General features: G+C 39.1%; 1 protein-coding gene across 1 annotated transcript in view; it reads right to left on the bottom strand.

Annotated features, from left to right (window-relative positions):
- The window catches only part of tmtops2a (teleost multiple tissue opsin 2a), a 32,497-nt gene that overhangs the window by 3,841 nt on the left and 6,167 nt on the right, over positions 1 to 22,489 (bottom strand). Inside the window, exons 2-3 of the mRNA XM_072682976.1 lie at positions 6,048 to 6,373; positions 635 to 868 (exon numbers count right to left, since the gene is read on the bottom strand). Coding sequence (XP_072539077.1) covers positions 635 to 868; positions 6,048 to 6,373 — 560 coding nt within the window. The remainder of the gene's footprint in view (positions 1 to 634; positions 869 to 6,047; positions 6,374 to 22,489) is intronic.

Below are 22,489 nucleotides of genomic sequence, written 5' to 3'. Positions count from 1 at the left end.
GCTGCTGTTAATGGTTGTTTTAAATACAGTAACGTGTTCAAACTGTTCAAATGTAAATATTAATAATAATAAATAGATAATAAATATAAATAATAAGATACATAATATTTAAATGTAAATAAAATAAAAGGCTGTGGTTCTGTAGTATAGAATGTATAGCCATATTATTACCGGGATGAGATTGGGGCCCTTGTAGTCCAGTGTTTAAGTTAGCCTAGCATCTCCGGTTCTGCTCTAAAGAAGCGCTTGTCAGATATTACATGTCTTGGCTGATCAACTACTCTAAGTCACATGGTAAATTATAATAGGATTTTATAATATTATATAATAGGATAATAGGATATTTATAATAGTATAGTTCCTACTGACTTCTGCAATTTCAGATTATGCTTTATTAAGAATATGCTTTTTGCTTAGCTTGCTTTCTCATGAAGGCACTGAATTCCCTTGATTCGAAAGTACAAAATGTAAAATAATTTTCACATCAATTAAATACTGTAAACTGCCAGCCACTGCCACCAACTGTGATTTGTAAAAATGCAGCTTTCTGCATTTATGGGCCCGTCAGAGGTACTAACTATCTACCCCATCTCTGACTGACCACTAGATGGAGGAGAATGAAGCGAGTAATAACCTGCTTGTTCATGAGGATGTAAATAATGGGGTTGAAGACAGTGCTGCTTTTGGCCAGCAGGGAGGGCACCACGCTCAGCACGGGAGTAACGAGGCCTGGGCGTCCGAATGTTGCCGTCATGGCAACCACACCATACGGCATCCAGCACACCAGATAACACACCACAGTGGTGATGACCATGAAGAGGATGTGATACTCTCTCCGGCGGGCAGCCGTCTTCCTGAAGCGTCCCACCTGTGGGGAAAACAACAAAACAAGATGCTCCAGGAGATGCTCCTACAAGATGATCCTTAAACAGAAATGATTTCATTTCCATTATAATTCCTGAATTTGATGAATGGGTCTAGACAAAAGTTTACTGAGGTTCTTGACATGTGCACGTCTCATTCTTCATTGGAAGGGATTAATTACTGGCATCACTTTTGGGCAGCTTTCCTTTGAAGAGTGTACTCAGTGTTCGAAAGTATCTAGACACCAGCTCATCCAACATTCCTTCTAAAATCGATAACATTGGTGGGGAATTTGTCCCTCATAGGCTAGAAGTTGGAACACTTCTTCGAGGATTTGATTGCATTCAGCCACAAGAGCATTAGTGAGTAATCTCCACCCAGATTTGACCACCAGTGAAGCATGAACTGATGTCCAAGAGGCATAAAGTTATTATTATTATATTATAAATATTATTTTCAACAGTACAAGCAGGATTAGTGTTTCGTACAATTCTAGAGTGAAAAAAGGAAAGGAGCACTGTGCAAGGGTTTGTGTTTTTACTAAGGTCTCAGACCTAAATTAGCTTGTTAGAGCTATGGCTTGTTCATAGTCACTGTTAGGAAAGGCCAGGTGATGCAAAGTTTAAAGCGTTATAAATCTGTGAGCTCTTCAAAACTTGTCCCAACAATCAGCCACTGATCCCCTGAGCGGCCGCAGGTCGCTGTTTCCTTAGTTCCACAGTAACAGTGGAGGTCAAGTGGAGGTCTGAAACACCAAGAAAACCTTTCAGGACAACTGTTCGTAGGATTGCTAGAAACATCCCTTTGAAAACAAAAGACCTGTGCACTGTTCTACTAACCCCTTCACAAATATGACCTTAATGGAACCATACGCATCAGCATCAGACGTTTTTTCTAAAACATAAAAGCATTTACTAGCTGTAACAGCTTGACAGGGGGTGTTACTGAGCATGCAGGGCGGCCACTTTTGCTTGTTCTGTTATTTTGATTATAAAACTATAAAACTAAAAAAGAGGAAACATCTTGCATTTTGCAAATCAGGTCATCTTTTACTTATCAGAAATTCTAACCAGGGGTGTCCAAACTTTTGTAGGTCAATATATGTCAGAATAAATGTGACAATAACATTAAGAATTGTTTTCTTACCATTAAAAGGGTAAAGAGAAGAGCACTGTTAGAAAAAATTGCATTTCACTGCTAGACACAATATCTTGCAGTTTTATCCATAATTCCACATTTTACACTTACTATGGACAAATGTTGTCCTTAATGTTCTTTTGTGCTCTTAAAAACCTTTTTGGCTTATAGAGTCAGACATTGGCTGTGTACATGACAAGAATCAACATGCAGAATTACTCTGGGCCTTTTTTGGCCACTGCTGGCAAACATCAGTCAGTTGTGCACAGCTGAAAACCTTTTTTACCCTTTCTTCCTGTGAATAACACTGCGTTCAATTAATGACGGTCCTCTACTAAGACCACAGAGTCACAGCAGCGCTTTCACTCAGGAAATATTCAGCTGACCCCACACTGTGTTTTCTGTATTTATAGGTTAACCCCAATATTCGGACTGTAAATATTCATTGGATAGTGGAGATGGAAAAAAATATGGACGAGAGTATGAGGAGCAAATCGCCACTTCCAGACAAAAACCTTGTATTTCCATAAAGGCAATTTTACAGGACAACTTCCAAAGGAAAATGTCATGTAAAAAGCTTTTCTATCGGTCAATTCATCATGAATTGAACATCTATCTAATTTATGAATATACAAAAAAATATATGATCCATTGGAAGGTTCTTTATTGGAAGTTATTCATTACTGGTATTTAAAAAAATGGCACAATATAAACAGCAACTGTCAGATTTACATTATGTCAAAAAGGGAAAAACGGCTAGCTCTTGAGTAGTCCACTGAGGTGCTACCACTCCGGGACATGTTTTACTGTTAATTAACAGCGCCTATGGAAGCTGAGTAGTCCGGCTTTCTTGGTTAAAAGGATTCTGGTCAGGCAGCAGCACAGAAATGTAGCTGACAGGAATTAGTAAGTAAACCTTTCATTCTGCTAAGTATAATTACTTACTGTTAAGTGAACCTACTCAAGGTACCTTAAATTGTTGATATGTGACTGATAAGATTAACTAGTGCTGTAAACTTAACTTGTACCATTTATTTTTTTTAGCTTGTTAAAATTAGCTTGCTAAAGTTGTAATTCCCGCTGTCTTACTGGATGCTTGTTGTATTTTATACAATACAATACAAAGGTTCACAGCATTAGTGCAGAAAGCTCAACAGAGAAACCCTGAAGCTTCAGCTGTACCCCTTCTGTACATCATTTCCAGTCGACATGCACCATACATCTCTCTTAATCAGGACAACTGTGTGGACCCCAGATAACACCAGCAACACCAAACAGAATTGTGTGTTTGTGTGTGTGTGTGTGTGTCCAAGTTGGAGTATTTTATTTTGAGAGGCTGACCCAGTTTGGACATTCCAGGTCTGTGCAGGGATAAGACTTCAGAGGCATAAGAAATAAGGAGAGCAAACAGCAAAATAAAATATGCATTCCAGGGACATGTGAGGCACTGGGCCGTGTTTCAAGGACAGATCCTATGATACACCCTAACAGACTGTTAACCCCTTCGGACAGACAGAAAGTAAGATACTCTTCATTAATGCACAGATTTTCCTCAAGAAACATCATTTTGAGAAGGTGAATGAATATATAATTACCTCTTAGACCTTAACACTACACTCTTAAAAATAAAGAGGCTTCATATGGCTCTTTAAGCACCGCCATTGAAGAACCACGTTGGGTTACGTTGAGAACCATGGGCCTCATTTACCAACTGTTCTTCAGAAGATTTTTTTATCTTAAAATCCACTTACACACTATTCATGAAATTTCTAACATTCACCAATGTTTTCTTACTTGGAATTTGTTCAATTTATGAAGATAATGGAATCAATCATCAAAAGAGCAACACTGCGAACAGTTCTTCATTAGTTTGACAGACTTCTTGTTAAGACTTTTCTAAAGACCTCATTAAAGACCCCATGTTTGTAGCAGAGATGTGTTTTACACCTTTACATCACATTCAAACATCTCTATTATAAACATAGTTCTTTATGGAACCAAAAGTGGTTCTTCTATGGCATTGCTCAAAAAAACATTTGAAGCACCTTTATTGTTAAGGGTGTACATAATTACAATGACAGCCTGTTTGGTATCTCCATGTAAAAATCTTTCTATGTAAAGATTTTTGTTATATCTTCCTTCTTTGGTGGGTTTACTGGCCAGCTATCAAAGCAACTGTAAAAGCAAGTGAATATATGATGTATTTACAAATATCTGATCTGATTACTTACAGAAGTATTACAGAATCAAAAAGGTTTTCCATTATTACATTACTGAAGTGGCAGTAAAGATATTTTACAACAGCAGCAGATCATTTAGGACTTTTTGATATTGTCACTTGCTTGCATTCAACAGCAGCGTTGTGGCACTGCTTCCTTTGAGGCCGTTTAAGGTCTGAACCAAAGTTTATGTTTTTGTTCCATTGCATACATTTGTTCAGTTAGTTTTGGTGCTACTTCTCCGTGTACTTGACACCGACTGGTTTGTAGAGGGCGTGCAACTGACTTCAGCAAGTTGTCAATTTGACAGGTAGACTTTTCCGGAAAAATGAATGAACAGATTAATTCATTGCCACTAAACTGCTAAAAATATTGGCATTACTACCAGCAGCACCAGCTTCAAGCACAACACTCGCAACTAGTTCCAGTTCACCAAATGAATGTGCTTATCATGCAACATCAGTTTTACTACTATTGTGGTTCTTTTTCTCTTTCTATTGTTTAGCGGTTGATGATAGCCTGCCTTAATTCCTGTACTTGGTCTGAAAGTCCAAAAATCCAAAAAACACTGCAAACGAACCGTACCATGAGTCCGAGGCTCATTTCACAAACTGAAAAGTCTGATGGTCCTGACCAAACAAGGTAGGTGCGAAAGCCTACATAGACACATTTAGTGAAGTGTAACCAAAATAAGGCATTTAACATTTATGTGGTGCATTATTATGCTATTATTTCAAGAAGTAGATGTTAGAAGATGGATACTGAAATAGGATGTGGCGTTCAAACGGTGATTAATTGGTATTAACAGGCCTAAAGTGTGCCAAGAAGACATTCCCCACACCATTACACCACCTCCACCAGCCTGGACCGTTGACACAAGGCAAGTTGGGTCCATGGATTCATTCTGTTGGCTCCAAATTCTGACCCTATCACATGTGTGCCTCAGCAGATATCAATACTCATCAGACCAGGCTACATCATACTAGTCTTTAGGTTTCCAGTTTTGGTGAGCCTGTTTTTACTGCAGCCTCAGCTTTCTGTTCTTGGCTGACATGCGTAAGTGGAACCGGAGGTGATCTTCTGCTGTTGTAGCTCACCTGCCTCAGTGATCCAGTCTGTCCAGTGTTGGCTAGTCTGTGCCAATAATGTGTTGCATTAGTGCATAACAAACGAGTTAACTTTTGACACCACAAGGCTTTATAATAATAATAATCAGTCTGTTTTTCCCTTTCTGATCTCTGTCTTGGTTCTGTCCTCTGTTTGTATTTTGTCCTTGCCTCCTCCCTAGTCTCTGCCTTTGTCCCGCCTTGTCATTTGTCATCCAGGTGTTGTCCATTGTAGCCCTGCCCCTTTGTCAACTCTTCTCAGGTGTTCCTCAATTGTTTCAGTGTATATGTAGTACCGTTGTTTCCTGTGGATCGGGTTAGTTATTGTGTGTTTGTGAGTGCGTGTAGTTTGTATTTCTCACTGCTGTCACGTTTGGTCTCATTTGTTTAATATCTCTTGCTTGTTTTGGTTTAAGTTTATTAAAAACCATTACCCCTGACATAAGTCCTCCTTATCTCTGCCTGCCACCCAAACATGACTGCTATTTACAACACTGTCACTCTGCTGCATTATATTTGTGGATAGTTCTGGTGAGACAGAAATTTACAGGGCATATTGTTAAACACATTTTAAGTATCATATTCTTAAAATGAACATTTAGCATACAATACTAATCAGATAACGGAAATGAGCAGTGCACCTCACAGCCCACTGCAAAGACACTACAACATTCATCATTAACTTTAGAGCTACTGGAACTGTGTGGCATGAGCAGTTTACCTGTTTAACAGCGTAGAGCAGCCGGCCATAGCAGTACACCATGACGAGCACTGGAATGCCCAGGCAGAATATGAACAGACAGATGATGTAGGAATGGGATTGCAGGGTTTTGGACGTCCAAGTGACTGAACAGCTTGTCCCTGCCCCTTCCAGTCCATAACTGCTCCAGCCCAGCAGAGGGGGCAGTGTCCATAACAGGGAATAAAGCCAGGAGCCCCCTACTGCCAGCAGGGGTTTTCTGTAGTCCGGGGCCTGCTTGTTGTAAACGGTTAAAGTGCTGTACCGCTCATATGAAAGGACCACCAGAGAGATCAGGGATACGATCCCTGTCGGAAAATAAGAGGAGAACTAAATTAGTCATGTTTTACTATCAAAAAACTAACCACTTCATGTTCTCTGTATTTAATATTTGTTCTTATTGTTTACTTTATTTGTCCCCGAGGGCCACATGTCGATGTGTTTAATTCTGGGTAGAGTAGTAGAAGTAGAGTTGCACAAAGTACCGAAATCCCAGTATTTTCATGTCTTCCAACACCTTAGTTTAATACGTTTGCCCCATGTTGTTAAAAAATAGTTAATAGGGGTAAATAGTTATTAAATGTTCACAATTTTTTAAAAAAGTACTAAAGTTTAACATCTACATGCATTAATGTTCAAGAATTTGAGAACCCCTGCTTAAGTTTCATTTCTAGTATTTTTTCATCTAGTATTTATATTATATAGTAAACCTTTTTTTTACTGTATATATATATATATCAATTCATTGTTGTCATAAAAGCAAAATTACACAAGTAAACAAATAATTACAAAAAAACATGGTGCACAGAATTGTACATTTAAAAAATAACAATAAATGAGGAGTACACGCAAGGTGGACCAGGTGCAAATAAGCGGCAAGTGGAAAGAATATGCTTCTCTCTATTACATATTCTAGAGGAAAACATGCTACCTGACTCTGTGAGCTGCTACATATCTTGTTTATATAACCATTTGTCAACAAAAATGGTTACTTGGGGATCATCTGGTTGGTATGGGGCAACAGATAACCTGCCAGTGAGCTACTACACCATATGGGAGACTAGGGTTCGAGTTCTTTCAAGGCACACTGGGAAGAACAGGTGTTTTAAACAGCTTGTCATAATAAGAACTTATTATTCTTCAATTAAACAGATTATAATTGCAAACGATGTCAAACTGAAGTCTTACTTTCTTCAGTAACAGAGTCACAGTTTGAACCTAAAAAACGTTCCCCCTATCTGGTGGAAAAGGGATTCCATACAAGCATAAGACTTTATATTGCACTGGCCACATGTTAATTGTGAAGTTGTGGCTGTTAGTAAATAGAATGCTAAACAAACCATGCATACACTGTTTTTTAGTGAATCTGCCACTTGGTATCTGTAATGAGATCATTGGTAACTCTACCAGTCACTCCCACTGTTTTCATATTTCTACATATACATCTTATCTGCTTCTTCCTGGTCCAGACCCTACCCAGGATCTCTGGGCACCAGGAAAACCCCTAGGAAAGAACGTCAGTCAGGAAAACCCCATGAAAAGGGCGCCAGCCCATTGCAGGGCACCACACATGCCAATTAACTCACACCTAGGGGGCAATATAGCATAACCAATTTGCCAATCATGTGTAGTTTTTTTTTTTTTTTTTTTGGAGGTGTGAGGAAACCGACGAGAGGAAACTCACATATACAAAGGGTTAAAGCAGAGCAGGGACCAAACCTACAACCCCGGGCCACTGGAGCTGTGCAGCACAAACACTATCGCTGCACCACTGCGTTAACCCGCTGTTATTTATCTTAAAATGTTCTTATTCAATAACAACTAGTCAAATAATATGGAGCCCTGGAAAAAATGTCAGAAAATAGATAAACTAATAGTTAATAAAGGGTCTGAGAAATGCTATGCAGCCAGCAAACGTATAATTTAAAACACCACAACATAATAACCTCCACTTAATGTGTCTATAAAGTAGAGGAAAAATAAATCAACAAAATAAACACATATTTATCCATTTTAAACATAAGTACTTTTTCTTCAGAACGTTGCTTTTTCATACATACCATTTGTGAAGACTTCCCATCAATATTCTGAGGTTGTAAAAGCCAGAAACGGTTATAAAAGCTAGTCCGTTTATGTTCATTTCCTGGAGAAGGTCCTAATGTCCAAACAATGTCATAAACTGAGGGGATAAAATGATTGCTTAAGGAAATTTAAAGACTGAAAAAGTACCATGGTCCTTTTCCAGAGATAAAACTGTCAGCTAGAATTATATATATTAATTGGAAATACTCCTCTGAAGATGCTTTGGGGGGAATGGGGGATTCAGCTGGCTGGTGCAACACACTCACCATTTTAAAAAATATGTCTGTGTTCATACATGCAACCTAATTTCCCACTAGGAGTGGCAGCTACAGTCCCACGGGGAAAGCCCCAGCTTAGGCAGAGTTAGCCGGCAAGTTAGCAAACCGGCAAGATTTTCTGTTGTTCACTAGCAGTGAGATTAGCAGTGAGAATGTACTTCCTCTTCCTCTGAAAGCCTGCTTCTGAAGTCAGTAACCCCCGGGCAAACCCATCTCCACTGATAAGCTAGTGCTTTTATATCTGCCTTGTGGTGTGTGCTGCCCTAGGAAACTGCTGCACTATGAAAGAGACGTAGTTTTCTCTACATTCCTTATACACAGGTCAGAGTATCAGTCTGCAAAGGCTGCCCTATATATTGTTGTTGTCACAAAAAATGTGTCTATATTTGCTGATTTTCACTTTTTGACATAATGTGAACCTGTGCGGTTGTCCTTTTGGGTCAGAATTTCATGAGGACTGGCGCAATAGAAATGCTCCAGAATTACAAATATTTTTACATTGACTTCCATTAAAAGTGAAGAGGTTTGTTCCTTCTTGTTGCCATTTTGGAGGTACAAGGTTAGGCTGGTCTGAATTATAATAATGGGCAACACCCTACATAACACCTTACATAACACTGAAGTAACTATGCCATAAACATGCCATGGCAGATTGTATGGTGTAATGTTACCATTAGCGACATTTGTAATGACAGACGCTTAAGCCATTAAAAGAAGAAGCCATTAAAGGTCAAAGGAACCTCCCCACAATGTGAAGGTTCTCAAAAAAGCCTTTACATTGGTCTAGAACATTATGTGAAATGTTCTTTACATAGTTAAGAAATAACATTGGGAGGAAGACCAAGCCTGAAGCTCCTCTCTTTTCCCATCTAACATCCCATAGATTTCCATTTCTACCTTACATGTACTTGTGATTAAGGTTTCACACTCCATTACCACCCCATCTTCTCCTGGTTTCAATCCTGATTCTTAGTCCTACACTGCAAAAAAATGCTGTGAAATATTTTGCATTTTTAACATTATTATCCTGTTATTCTTAAATAATAGTTCTGTGCTATAAAATAAATTTTGGCTGTAAATTAACAGTAACAGTTTCATCCCATTATTCAGAGAAAATACACAGCTTTTTCCTGTGAAATGAATGCCTTGTGATTTGGACTAGCGGCAGTAGTTTCAGTCAGAAGGTAGCAGTGAGAGCTGATGTTCCTGGTTAAAATTGTGTTTAATTTTCAACCACATCCATCACATAAATGATTTATACCCAGCTAGCAGAGAACATTACAGGACCGCACATTACCCCACCTTAAACCCTCGCTCACGGCAGCACGCTGTGGTTCCAGGTTTGGTCGGCCTAGCCGTTTTTGCTGAGTAGCTGGTCCCCCAGCTTTCCTCCCTTTGTCGTTATAGCACAGTTTACGTTAACCCCTGTTTAGCCCAGGCTCTGCCTGCAGGATTCCTTTCTGGTCCCCTTTTGATTTTGCCCACAGCGTTAGCCGCTCGCGCCAGCTCAGCTCCCAGTCCCGGGTTCGTTTTGTTTCGCCATCTTGTTTGTCACGTTTGTGTTGTGTTTCTGTTTGTACCTGTTATAGTATAATAGTATTTTTCTGTTCTTATTCTTTCATCATGTAACAGTAATGCCCTGTATTTTACCATATTTAGTACTAACAGTAGTATACTGTTAAAAGTAACAGTAACTTCCTGGCAACGTTTCTGCCAGTTCTTTAGCGTTTCTTTACAGTAAATCTTTTACGGTGTACCTCTGTTCATTAGTCTTTATCATCTGCTCATTCTGGCCTTATAGCTCATACATGAGCTATAGGGCCACCCAGCTCTCTAGCCCAAGTTTTCAGAGTTCTCTCCCCATCTAATTTTAACTGTACATTGAAGAAGTGTAGTTCATCCTGAAACCCCACAATAATGGTTATTGTCTTGGATACACAGCTGCAAAAAAAAAAAAAAAACACTCCCACTCCCAACTTCTGCAAACATGCACCTCAGTGTTATCCTCTCCCCTGGCAATCTTGCTTGTTAAATGAATGTGCTTGTACAAAGACAGAGCGTAATCCTGCATGAAGTCCTCTCAATCATATGCGTCATCTCATGTAATCTCTGTGGGAAACTGCTTAGAGACTGATCAAAGCATTCCTCCTTCTCATTAGGTGCAATGACACACAAAGACAATTCTTAATCAACATAAGAGCACGTCTTAGATTATGTATAGGGCATTTCAGAGATTAAAGATTTGCATGGAAGGCTTTAAATGTGCAAGAGTAAAGGACCTCCATTTAATGCAAATATTCTTTAAGCCATACTAGCAAATCAAAAGCAACATTTTAAGGCCTTTAAAGCCAACAAGATAAGATAAAGTGAGGCAGCTTCTTGTTGTTATGCACCAAACAATGTAGAAGATTAGACACTTACACTGGTTCCTCCAGGTATCTTAAACCTTTTACCAACGTCACTGGGCAGCTGACCGTGGCTGAAAGGCATACTTCAATTCTGTTATGACAGACGCCTGCACTGGCTAGCATCAGGAGGGCCATCCTGCCCTAGAGAGTGTCAGACTAATTATGCGCTGCGTGACTTCTGGCAACACATACATATATATACTGTATATAAAATGGCTCTCTACTAGCCAGAAATCTTGCTTGTTTGTGGGTGACCAAATACTAATTTTCCACCATAATTTACAAATAAATTCAATCTACAATGTGATTTCCTAGATTTTTTTTCTCATTTTGTCTCTCATAGTTGAAGTGTACCTATGAAGAAAATTACAGACCTCTCTCATCTTTCTAAGTAGGAGAACTTGCACAAACAGTGGCTGACTAAATACTTTTTTGCCCCACTTATGGTGGTCTCTTCAGTTTTCATTTTCCTGTCTCTTAAGGCTTATTATCTTATTATTATCTGACATTTGACATCTGTCTTATTATTTGATTTATATTCTTCTAATTATTATTTTTCTGTCTCATTTAGCAAAATATCAACACCTGAGCAACCACTAAAGACACCGTAACAACAATCTTTGATACCACAGCAACTGCCTAGCAGTCACTAAGCAACACCATAGCAGCCACATGAGAAAACATATCAGTAACCTTATAACTTTGCAGCGCCCATTAAGCAACCACTTCGGCTCACCATAACAACCACCAGTGATACCATAGCAACCACTTAGTAACAGTATAACAACCACTTAGCAATAACATCTAGCCAAGCCTAGCAACTGCCCAAAAGTGGAAACCACTTTAGCTATGCAACCACTCTGCTTTTCCTTCGGGACATGCTCTTCTCTGTAAAAGTTGTAACTGGAGTTATAATATCACAAATCTTTGACAAATCTTTGTACAGATAATCTTTACTATTATCTGTAGTTTTTGCCCTAGAGCCAACTTAAATACTGCTACTACTACTTCAAATTGTTTCACTCTGTAATTCACCAACACTAAATTCCAGCAAATCTCACTTTCAAAATCTAGCATGACTGAATCTTAACATTATTACATTTCTTTTTTTCTCTGCCGATCTCACTGCACGTTTCTTCTTCCTTGATTAAAGTAGCAGGTAAAGATGACTGTGATTGGCTGGGAGATGCACTAATCATTCTGCAAACCATCAGTTCTAAAGCAATCTGTCACATAAGTAACTCGCCTTGTTTCCCTGCTTTGTTTGCCATGGACTACACTGAATAGCGCTTGTATGACTTGCATACATAATCATTCATAACTAGCTGAATTAGTGTCCATGTTATGTTTACTTAAATGTGAAAATGTGTTTACATAATCTGAATATTCTTTTTTTTTTGCTGTATTTTCTGATGGTTTATATATGTGATTTGGGAATCAACACTCAACATCCTTTTTGACAAATGTGTAGGTGTGTTGATAGGAGTGTGGTAGGGGTGCCAAGACAGAATTAGCCCCAGGCTCCGGTACATCTTAATATGGCTTGGTAGTGGCATGTCATTTTCTGTTTTGCTGGTACAAATGTAGCAGTGGTATTTATACATCTCAGTGTCACTGCTAGGTTAAAATTGTCAGAAACTGAGCATAGATGAAGGGTTACAAGATGACTAACACAATGGTGAAATAAAGGGGAGCTATAGTGCCTAACTATACAACTCAGTATAAGATGTAGCAATAAGACAGCTGTGTCTAATACTCACTAGTAATTGACCAATATTATGAGTAATTCTACACTCAGGTCTTTAATTTAGCCCTGTATGTAAGCCAACATTACTCATTAAAAACAGCAGTTTCAGAGGGCCCAAAATAGAACTATGTGGGACTCCACAAGATATGCTTAACAATTCATCTTGGTTTCTTCTTGAAGATTAATAGCTGAACAATAGACCTGGAGTTCAAGGGGTTAAAACATCTCACCCTATGTCAAAAAGCCAAAAACATTTTTACTTTAAGTGGTAACAGGTTTATTCTAAATCCAAACTTGAAACACAGCAAAGTAAATGATACTTCAGATGACTTCTTCAAAAGCAACATTTTACATCCAAATTATACCACCACTTTCACCTTCTGCCCTTTTCCACCGGTTCCTATCTCTGAGCCTTCTGAGTCAACGTTCACACCTTTGCTAGTTTCACTCAAACCACCTCGACACCTCTGCCTTCTGGCTTCTCCATGTAGAGAGGGGAACACTCCACTGGTGATGACATGGACAGGGTTAGATAACTGTGAGTCTGCCTGAGGCAGCACCAGAGTACATGCAAGAAGGACGACCATATACTCCATCATGTGCTGCAGAGGCTGGAAGGGAGAAATAGAATATGCTGGGTGATGGACAATGTGGAAGGTTAATTCCAGTTAATTCCAGCCCTTCGAGCTTCGAGTACGGCTCGACTCGACCCGCCATCCCTCAAAATCCACGGAAGACGAGGGTCTAGGCTTTTTTCTGTTCTGGCACCAAAGTGGTGGAACGAGCTTCCCCTGGGTGTCCGAACAGCAGAGTCGCTCGCTGTCTTCAAATGCAGAGTGAAGACCCACCTCTTCTGAGAGTACTTGGGCGAATAATACAGTGGTCACCTTACTGACTTGTGTTTAGTAATGTCTAAGCTTAGAGGATCTTTAAATTATTAGTCTATTCAAACTAGCTGAGGTTTTTCTTGGGTAAATAGCAAAGCACTTTTGTAAGTTGCTCTGGATAAGAGTGTCTGCTAAATGCCTTAAATGTAAATGTTTATTAGGCACACATTTCATGGTTTCATGTAAAATGGAGGAATCAATTTTAGAATTAAGAAGAATCCACCGTCTGTTTTTTTTATTATCCATTTAAAGCAGCATTATGTGTATTGGTATTTCATGCCTTTGGGCTCCCCCCTACAATCAGTAAGTGTAATTTGCACTTTAAACCAGGACACAAATTTCTGGACAAGCTCAAAGGCACAAATCTGTCTCTGAAACTGCAAGAAGCACGTGGATTGGGGTGGTAGAGTAATATTGCAAGATATTACATAGTTATGCAGCATTATACAGTTTCACCTAATAGTTGTCCTGATGGCTCCACAGTGCATAGAGTTACACAGTGTAGTTAGCAGCGTGGCAGGCCAGGAGTAGCAATGGTAAAGATGCTACTTTATTACAGGTCAATGGAGAATCAACATGATTTCAAAGCTGATAGTCAAAATGCTACAATATTGTTGCTTTAGTTGTTGCATGGAGTTCATGTGAAAGCTTCTGATAAATATTCAGAGAGATTAATCTGCATATGAGCTTTAAAGGAGGTGATGAGACTGTCTGACCTTTTTATAAAGGTCTTAACATGGTCAGTGTCACAGATTGCATTAAATATGAATAGGCATAGTACAGAATTCTTAATAAATTACTGTATCATCTTTATTTTATTATTATTATTTATTTATATACATTTCATTATATAAAGGTTTCTAACCTTTAAAATCTAAAACATCCATGTTTTTGATGTGGTCTTAGTGCTCCCTGATTGTAGATGCATATTGTAGTATACTTTACACATCAGTGAGGGACTACCACCAGACCACTGCTGATCATATTTTCAGAAGTGGATCATTCCTAGCACAGCAGTGAGGCAAATGGTTGCAATGGTAGTGTGTGTTGAGCGGGTTGAAGCGTATCCAGCTCAGGTTAAACACATTTATAGGAAGTATCTGTACCTTGTAGGCCCCTAGGAAAATAGTGGTGTGAGATTGTCCTACAGTGGGTTCTCTCCATTGATGAATGTTCTACAGTGACAGAAGTGTAAAATTGTAACTTTAATTGTAAGACTTTAACTGTAAGAAGCTTTGGATAACCTTCATCAGCGCAGCAGCAGCAACATACACATTTGATGATTACTGTGTAGAATAGCTATAGATCAATAATTGATTATAATGGATTTACACATTCACACACAGCTTCAACATTCATGTTAATGTAAATTACTGCAGCAGTAATTAGGCACATACATTTCATTAAATCCAGTGCTTCACATCTACACTGTAAATGTAACAAGTTTTACTCCCACACACAAATAAAGGCTGTGGATATTAATAATAAAAAAAAGACATGACTCAGTTTCATTTCATTTCTGTTTGTCTGAATCAGTTGTCAGTATCCTGTTGTGAGGAGCTCAGCTCTATTAAGCTTAATTTGTCACAGATCAGATGCTGAATAAATACAAATAATCTGAATAAATACAAATACACAACACATTGCAACTGTGCATGTGAACTTTCCTGAAAGAAGGCCAGTATTCACGGCTCGCCTTCAATAACTAGTTTATCTAATCTCTAAACAAATTAGTGAAGCTGAACTAATCCATCCAGTGTTTGGAGTTTACTCCTCTAACTCTGTCCTGTACTGACTACTACATTATTTGTATTTCTTCTACTGTCATGTAGCAAGACATACCTATGTGCAAATATATATATATGTATATTTTTTTATAGCAGAAAATTATATAGCAGGGGATTATAGCAGGAAAAAATAAGACATATACATATTAGTCATAGTTATATAGATAAATAGGTAAATAGTAAATATTAACATATGTGGCTGGCAATCAATTAAAAAGTTTAATCGTGTGAATTTATGATTAATGATTAAGATCTCAGTGTAGTTTTGAGAACTTTAGCCTTGAACATGACACAAAAGCTTTAATACAGAAAATGCCTTAACAACTTTTTAAGAGATTTATTGGATGGATCAGTCATTGGGCTGGATTGAGCAAGTTTAGAGAGCAGTGGCTGTGTGTTTGTGTATAAGAGGGAGGGGTAAGAGAATGAGAGTTAGTTATGAGATTTAATCCATATTTCAGCATTAATAAAGTGAAATCTACCCTCTGAGCTCATCAGTAGGGCTGCTGCCTTTACATCGCTAAATAAAACTATGGGAGGAAGTTGGGGCCAAACTTGGTAAGATGATTAATTTGCATGAAACAAAAGATTAATGCGTTACAGTTTGCAGATTAGTTATGTGCGTTAACGTAAACATAGAGGTATAAAATTGACCTGTGATATGACGATAATTAACTGACAGCACTGATAGTACTGACAGTACTGAAATCTACAGCGGTTCTTTACCATTGCCACTGAAATATATGGGAAATTACCATATTTTTGGTTTAACTGTTTTATTAATTATTAATTATTATTCATTCCTATTTCCAGAATTACAACAACAATAATCTGTGTACCAAACACACTGTGTACATGAGACATTAGTGCAGTTACATCTACAAAAGCTAATTCTGTCAGTGTGAAACTACAGGAAAGACAAGTTATCTAAACCACAAAAAACACCACTATGGTTAAAATCAACAAAAGTGGGAAATGCATCTGTCATTTCTATGGGGTAAGAACAGGGCTGCCAACCTTCCCACTTTGGCTTAGAGACGTAATTGGCTCTAATCTCACTTCTCACACATTTCTGATGATGCTTTGTTTCTCTTGCTGGGGATTTCACTGATTAAACACACTCTGGGCCGGCAGAGGCGCAGACTGAAGGAGTTAAGCTCAGCCAGCCAACTGCATAATAAACAACCGATACCACCAGGGGCGTCGTGTGGGGGAGGGGGTGTTAAGACTAAGCGCCTGTTAATGACAGGGTTCCTTCCTGGGGTGGGTAATTGCACCTAACACTTCATCAGATTTCCTAAAAGTACACATTAGACTTCAGGTCATTTATTTAACTTCAACAAATGTTCATCTGAGGTCCTTAGAAATCTCATTTGTTCGTGCCATGATAAACTTTGTAGCACATGCGTAGTAAATTAAAAATGACACCCACTCCTACCTGATTGGCAATCCATTGATTGATGATACCTCATTCTAATTTTACCTGATGGGCTCATCCTCAAGGTTTACATACTTTTGCCACTCACATATGTGATACACGCGTGGACAAAATGATTGGTACCCCTCGGTTAATGAAAGAAAAACCCACAATGGTCACAGAAAGAATCTGACAAAAGTAATAATAAATAACAGTTCTAAAATGAACAATGATGAACCATGCTTCAACAGAATTATTTCAAAAAATAAACTCATGAAACAGGCCTGGACACAAATAATGGTAATGCCTCCGACTGATTAACAAAAAGAGCACAGGTAGGTGCCTGATAAAACACACTGTCATTTACTGACAGGACGTAATTGTCATGATTGCAGTGTCGTTGTGTGATGCTCCTCGCTTTCTCAGTTTTCAGACAGTAAAAGAAGCTGTTAAAGAAACAGACAAAACTCATGGAGTTAAAACTACACATTTTTCACACTAAATCTAATGATGAGAAGTTTCTCTTTTTTCAGCATCATGATGAAAGAACCTGAAATGTGAGCAGTAGTTTTCCGGCTTCGACCCTGGATTTGCATCTGAGGGCTTTTTTTCAGTAGAGACGGGTTAGGTAACAAACCTTCTCATGTCAGTGAATGATTCCTCAGACCACCTAAAGCCACACATGCCTCCGGACAGCATGTTCCAACCTTCAAAGCTGTTGGATCATGGTTTTGTGTGCACCAGATCATGCCTTGGGACTGCAGGATGGGAGGGAATTCTAAGAAGAAAGCTAGAAGGTTGGACTGCCGTTGAAGGACTGAGAGAAGAGTGTAGAAGTAAGGCGATGTATTGGGAAATTTACCACTAAGAGATGGGTATGTTTCATTACAATAAAGAGGTGCAGAGGCGGAGGTGTAGGGCACTGATCATTTCACCTTACCAATCATGTGATCAGTGATAAGACAAAAAGAGAGAAAGAGAGAGATGTTGCAGGAGGCTAGAAAAGCACTCTATGTGCCTCAAAAAATATAAAACCTTCAGAGTTTTAGACATTTTGCACTAAACAACAGATCTCAAAACCATACACCGTAAACACTTGACAACTTAACAAGTTATACTGTTATTTATACACTAGTTATACTAGTTCTACATGTTTATATATATATATATATAGTCTTTCTACATGCAAAGCATCCTTGTGGGTTGTGAAAGGTGCTATATAAATTTATTATTATTATTATTATTATTATTATTATTTATATATTTGTGCCATTTGTTTTACTTTTTGGCATTATGTGAATCTGGCAGTTTATGAATATACCAATAGAAATGTTTAACATCACCTGGAAAGCATTTTTCCCATTGACTTCCATTAAAAGTTTTAAAAGGTTTAAAGGTTTAAAAGGTTTTTTCTTTCTTATGTAAACTTGCTGTTTTTTCATTACGGCAATTGCATGTAAGTGTCATGCATACACAAAGGCCGAAAGCAGCATAGGTGCATGCCTTACACTGCAAAACAGATGGAGTAGTTAGTTGTAACAGTTTCTAAAAAATCTGTCAAATTGATGCAAAACACAGTGAACATTGTCTAAAGCCATGTAACCTAAACACATACAATTTTAGATGCTACATACAGTTTTAAGTGTATCTCAAGCCTTGCCATAGATGAACCACTTTTGCATGCAAAAAAGAATCATGTTTGTTAAAGAGATATGTGAGTATGTAGAACATAAAACCTTCTATCAAGAGAACTTTATTAAATATATTTATATATATTTGTTATATATCAATATTATATCAATATTAATCTGCAAACTGGTAACCTTTTTTTAAAGCAAATTGATCATCTTAACCCCACCCTCATTTCTCTCTCTCTCACACACACACACACACACACACACACAGCTGCTTTTGTCTTAGCTCGCTTAATCCAGCCCAGTCAGTGATCCATTTATCTCTTGAAAAGTTCTCAAAGCTACACTGAGGAACATGGAGAATGTATTCCTCTAGCCAGTTTATTAGACATACCACACATTTATTAGTTCTCCCGCTCAAAAATTCAAGGGTGTGCTAGCAAGCATTCCAACTTGTGATTAACCACAGAATATTGTTATATCCACTTTTTAATGGACACCACTACTATGAACTACTAACTACTAAACTACTTGTCTGATTGAGTTGGGTTCGGCCCCTTAGTTACAGTCTAAAAACTGTTAAAATTCAGTGATGATTTTGCTTTGAGAATATGAGATGACCAAATGCATGTTGTTGTTAAAGCAAAGCTTTTGGGGGCAGTGGTGGTTTCATGGTTAAAGCACTAGGTTATTAATATCAGGGTTGTGGGTTTGATACCCGGGGTTACCAGACTGCCACTGTTGGGCCCCTGAGCATGTGTGAGCATGGTGCATTTACCCCCTGTTAGTTTGTGGCCTGCTTTCCCGCAAACTTTGAAATTTCTAACTGCCATGTATTGCATGCACTTCACATACATACACTTACTGAACAATTTATTGGAAAGGCCTGTGCTACTACTCATTTATTCAGTTATTCAAAAATCCAATCATGTGGCAGCAGTGCTATACATCAAATTATGCACACAGGCCAGCAGCTTTAGATAATGTCCTTATCAACCATCAGAATTGTCGATTCCAGACAGGCTGGTTTGAGCATTTCTATAACTGCTGATCTCCTGGGTTTTTCGGCATAACAATATCTAGAGTTTACTCTGAAGGGTGCAATCAAGAAAACACATCCAGTGAGCAGTTCTGCAGACGTAAACATCTTGTTGATGACAAAGGTCAATAGAGAATGGTCAGACTGACAAGCTTAAACTGACAGAAAGGCTGTGGTCACTCAGCCCTCTGTACAACTGTGGCCATGCATGGCACAGAAGGTTCCCCTGCTTAAATCAGCACACGTCCCGGTTTGTCTTAAGTTTTCCCATGACCATTTGGATGATCCAGAGGAGTCATGGGAGAAAGTTCTGTGGTCAGATGAGATCAAAATAGAATTTTTTGGTCTTAATTCCACTTGCCGTGTTTGGAGGACGAAGAATGATGAGTACCATCCCAAAACACCATCCCTACTGTGAAGCATGGGGGTGGAAGCATCATGCTTTGGGGGTGCCCTCTGTATAACTATGGAGAGCAGAAAAGATTTCTCAGAATGCACAACACGTCAAAGCTTGAGGTGGAGGGGCAACATCAGCAGACTACCGCGTCTGGTTGCACTTCTGTCAGCCAAGAGCAGAAAGTTGAGGCTCCAGTGGGCACAGGCTTCCCAGTACTCGACAGCTAAAGATTGGAAAAACGTAGCCTGGTCTCATGAGCCTCGATTTCTACTGAGGCATACAGATGGTAGGGTCAGAATCTGGTGCGACAACATGAATCCATAAATCCGATCTGCTTTTCTTCCAATCTGCTTTGGGTCTATTAATACCAATCATCGCTGTTCTGACCATGTGCATTCCTCCATGGCCACAATCTACCCATCCTGGTGCACCAAGTCATAAAGCACAGAACACCTTTAGGATGTGGTAGAACAGGAGAAAGTGCACTTTTTCTTTCTGGAACTGTAGAAAATGTCCAGCACTGCAATTTCACCTTTTTCCAGACAAGACTCTCTGCATATTGCCTGTCATTTGTCATAGCAGTAAAGAAAATCACACGTTGGGCCACTGTCCATTACCGTCCATTACTGTCCTGCCAGCTTCCAGATATAGCACTCCTGTATGACCTCCTTTAATAATGCAACACTGGGGGAAAATCACTTAATTATTAAACGTGTGATTATGCAAGGTACATCCGTGTCCACTTTGCTGAGCTTTAGGTGACCAGGTTGCTGTGGGCAGACAGTCAGCAGCCTGTAGAAAACCCCGGGCGAAACACCCAGTGCTCTGAGTCACCTGTGGCGCAGGACTCTGCCTAATCAAAAAGCATTAGGCCAGGTCGATTCAAAAAGCATTCAGGAGCAATTGGCTCATGCTGTGCTGGCCGGGAAATTACAATTAGCTTGGTTAGCATACATCTTCTTTCATAATTTGGGTAAGTTTTGCAACACACAGCTTCACAATCTGATATCTGACATTTCCCACACGGCCGTAATGGCTGTATGTCAATATTTTGGATGAAATAAATAATACTTGTCAGTGGGTCACACACTGTAGCATCAGATCTGAGACCTGCCAAAAGTATTCACTCACCCATCCAAAACACTGAATTCAGGTGTTTCAATCAATTCCATGGCCACAGGTGTATAAAACCAAGCTCAGTGAATTCCAGCATGGTACCATTATAGGATGCCACCTGTGCAACAAGTCCAGTCGTGAAATTTCCTCGCTACTAAATATTCCACCGTCAGCTGTCAGTGGTATTGTAACAAAGAGGAAGTAATTGGGAACGACAGCAACTCAGCCACAAAGTGGTAGACCATGTAACATGACAGCGCAGGGTCAGCAGATGCTGAAGTGCATTGTACAAACTTTCTGCAGAGTCAATCGCTACAGACCTCCAAACTTCAGTGTTGGATGCAGTGATATAAAGCACGGCGCCATTGAACTCTAGAGCAGTGGACACGCTTTCCGGAGTGACGAATTATGCTTCTCAAATGAAATCAAATAAAATTTTATTTGTTACATACATAGTCATACACAGTATAACGCAGTGAAATGCTTTTTTGACAGTCTGCCCACATCAAGCTATACAATAAAAATCTACATTTAAACTTAACTAAACCTTAACTTAATGAAGTAAAGTGCAAAAGTGCAAAAGAAAAATTAAATAAAAATGAAGAAAATAAAAATAGAATAAGTTACATTTAAGTTAAAGAATAAAATATAAAAATATGAAAAGATAGAAATATAAGCAAAAAAAAATACAGAATACAAATATACAAATATATATACAGAGATGAAATAGTGCGTCTGTGTGTGTGTGTATATATATATATATATATATATATATATACATATGTACATATTTATCTGTATGTGAGTGTATGTGTGAGTTAAAAAGAAATATTTTCATTATTGTCCGTAGTGTGTTTTCCGTGAGCCATGGTTGTGTATTGTAGTGAGTGAGGGTTTGTGTATGTAGATACTTTGATTTAGTGTCCTAGTCCCTGTCCCCATTCAAGGCACGGATGGCTTGTGGAAAGAAGCTCCTCCTCATTCTCTCTGTGAAAAAGCCTTCAGGGTTCTTAAGCGTTTCCCCGAGGGCAACAGAGAAAACAGTCCATTGTTGGGATGACTGGGGTCCTTCACAATCTTCTTGGCCTTGGTCCAACACCGCTTCTTGTAGATGGACTGCAGGTCAGGAAACTCCATCCTAGTGATTCGCTCTGCTGAACGTCTCACTCGTCGTAGCGCTTGCCTGTCCTGCTTGGTGCTGTTCCCAAACCAGACTGTGATGTTCCCCGTGAGGATGCTCTCGATGGTGCAGGAGTAGAAGGATCGTAGTACCTTGGAGGGCAGTCTGAAGTCCCTCAGTCGTCTCAGGTGGTATAGGCGCTGACGAGCCTTCTTCGTTATGGTGTTGATGTGGCAACTCCATGACAGGTCCTGAGAGATGGTCACTCCAAGGTATTTGAAGCTTCCTACCCTATCCACCGCCGTTCCACTGATGTGGACAGGTTGGTAGCTCCTCTGCTGTTTCCTGCTAAAGTCCACAATCAGCTCCTTCGTTTTGCTGGCATTTAGCTGGAGATTATTATCCTGGCACCAGTTCTCCAGGGTTCTAATCTCTTCCAGGTAGGCCTTCTCGTTATTTCCTGAGATCAGGCCCACCACAACTGTGTCGTCAGCAAACTTAATGATGTTGGT

This window comes from Salminus brasiliensis, chromosome 7 (genome assembly GCF_030463535.1).
Source record: "Salminus brasiliensis chromosome 7, fSalBra1.hap2, whole genome shotgun sequence".
NCBI lineage: Eukaryota > Metazoa > Chordata > Actinopteri > Characiformes > Bryconidae > Salminus > Salminus brasiliensis.
Note: the sequence above shows the minus strand (reverse complement) of the source record. Positions and strands in the feature narration are given on the sequence as shown.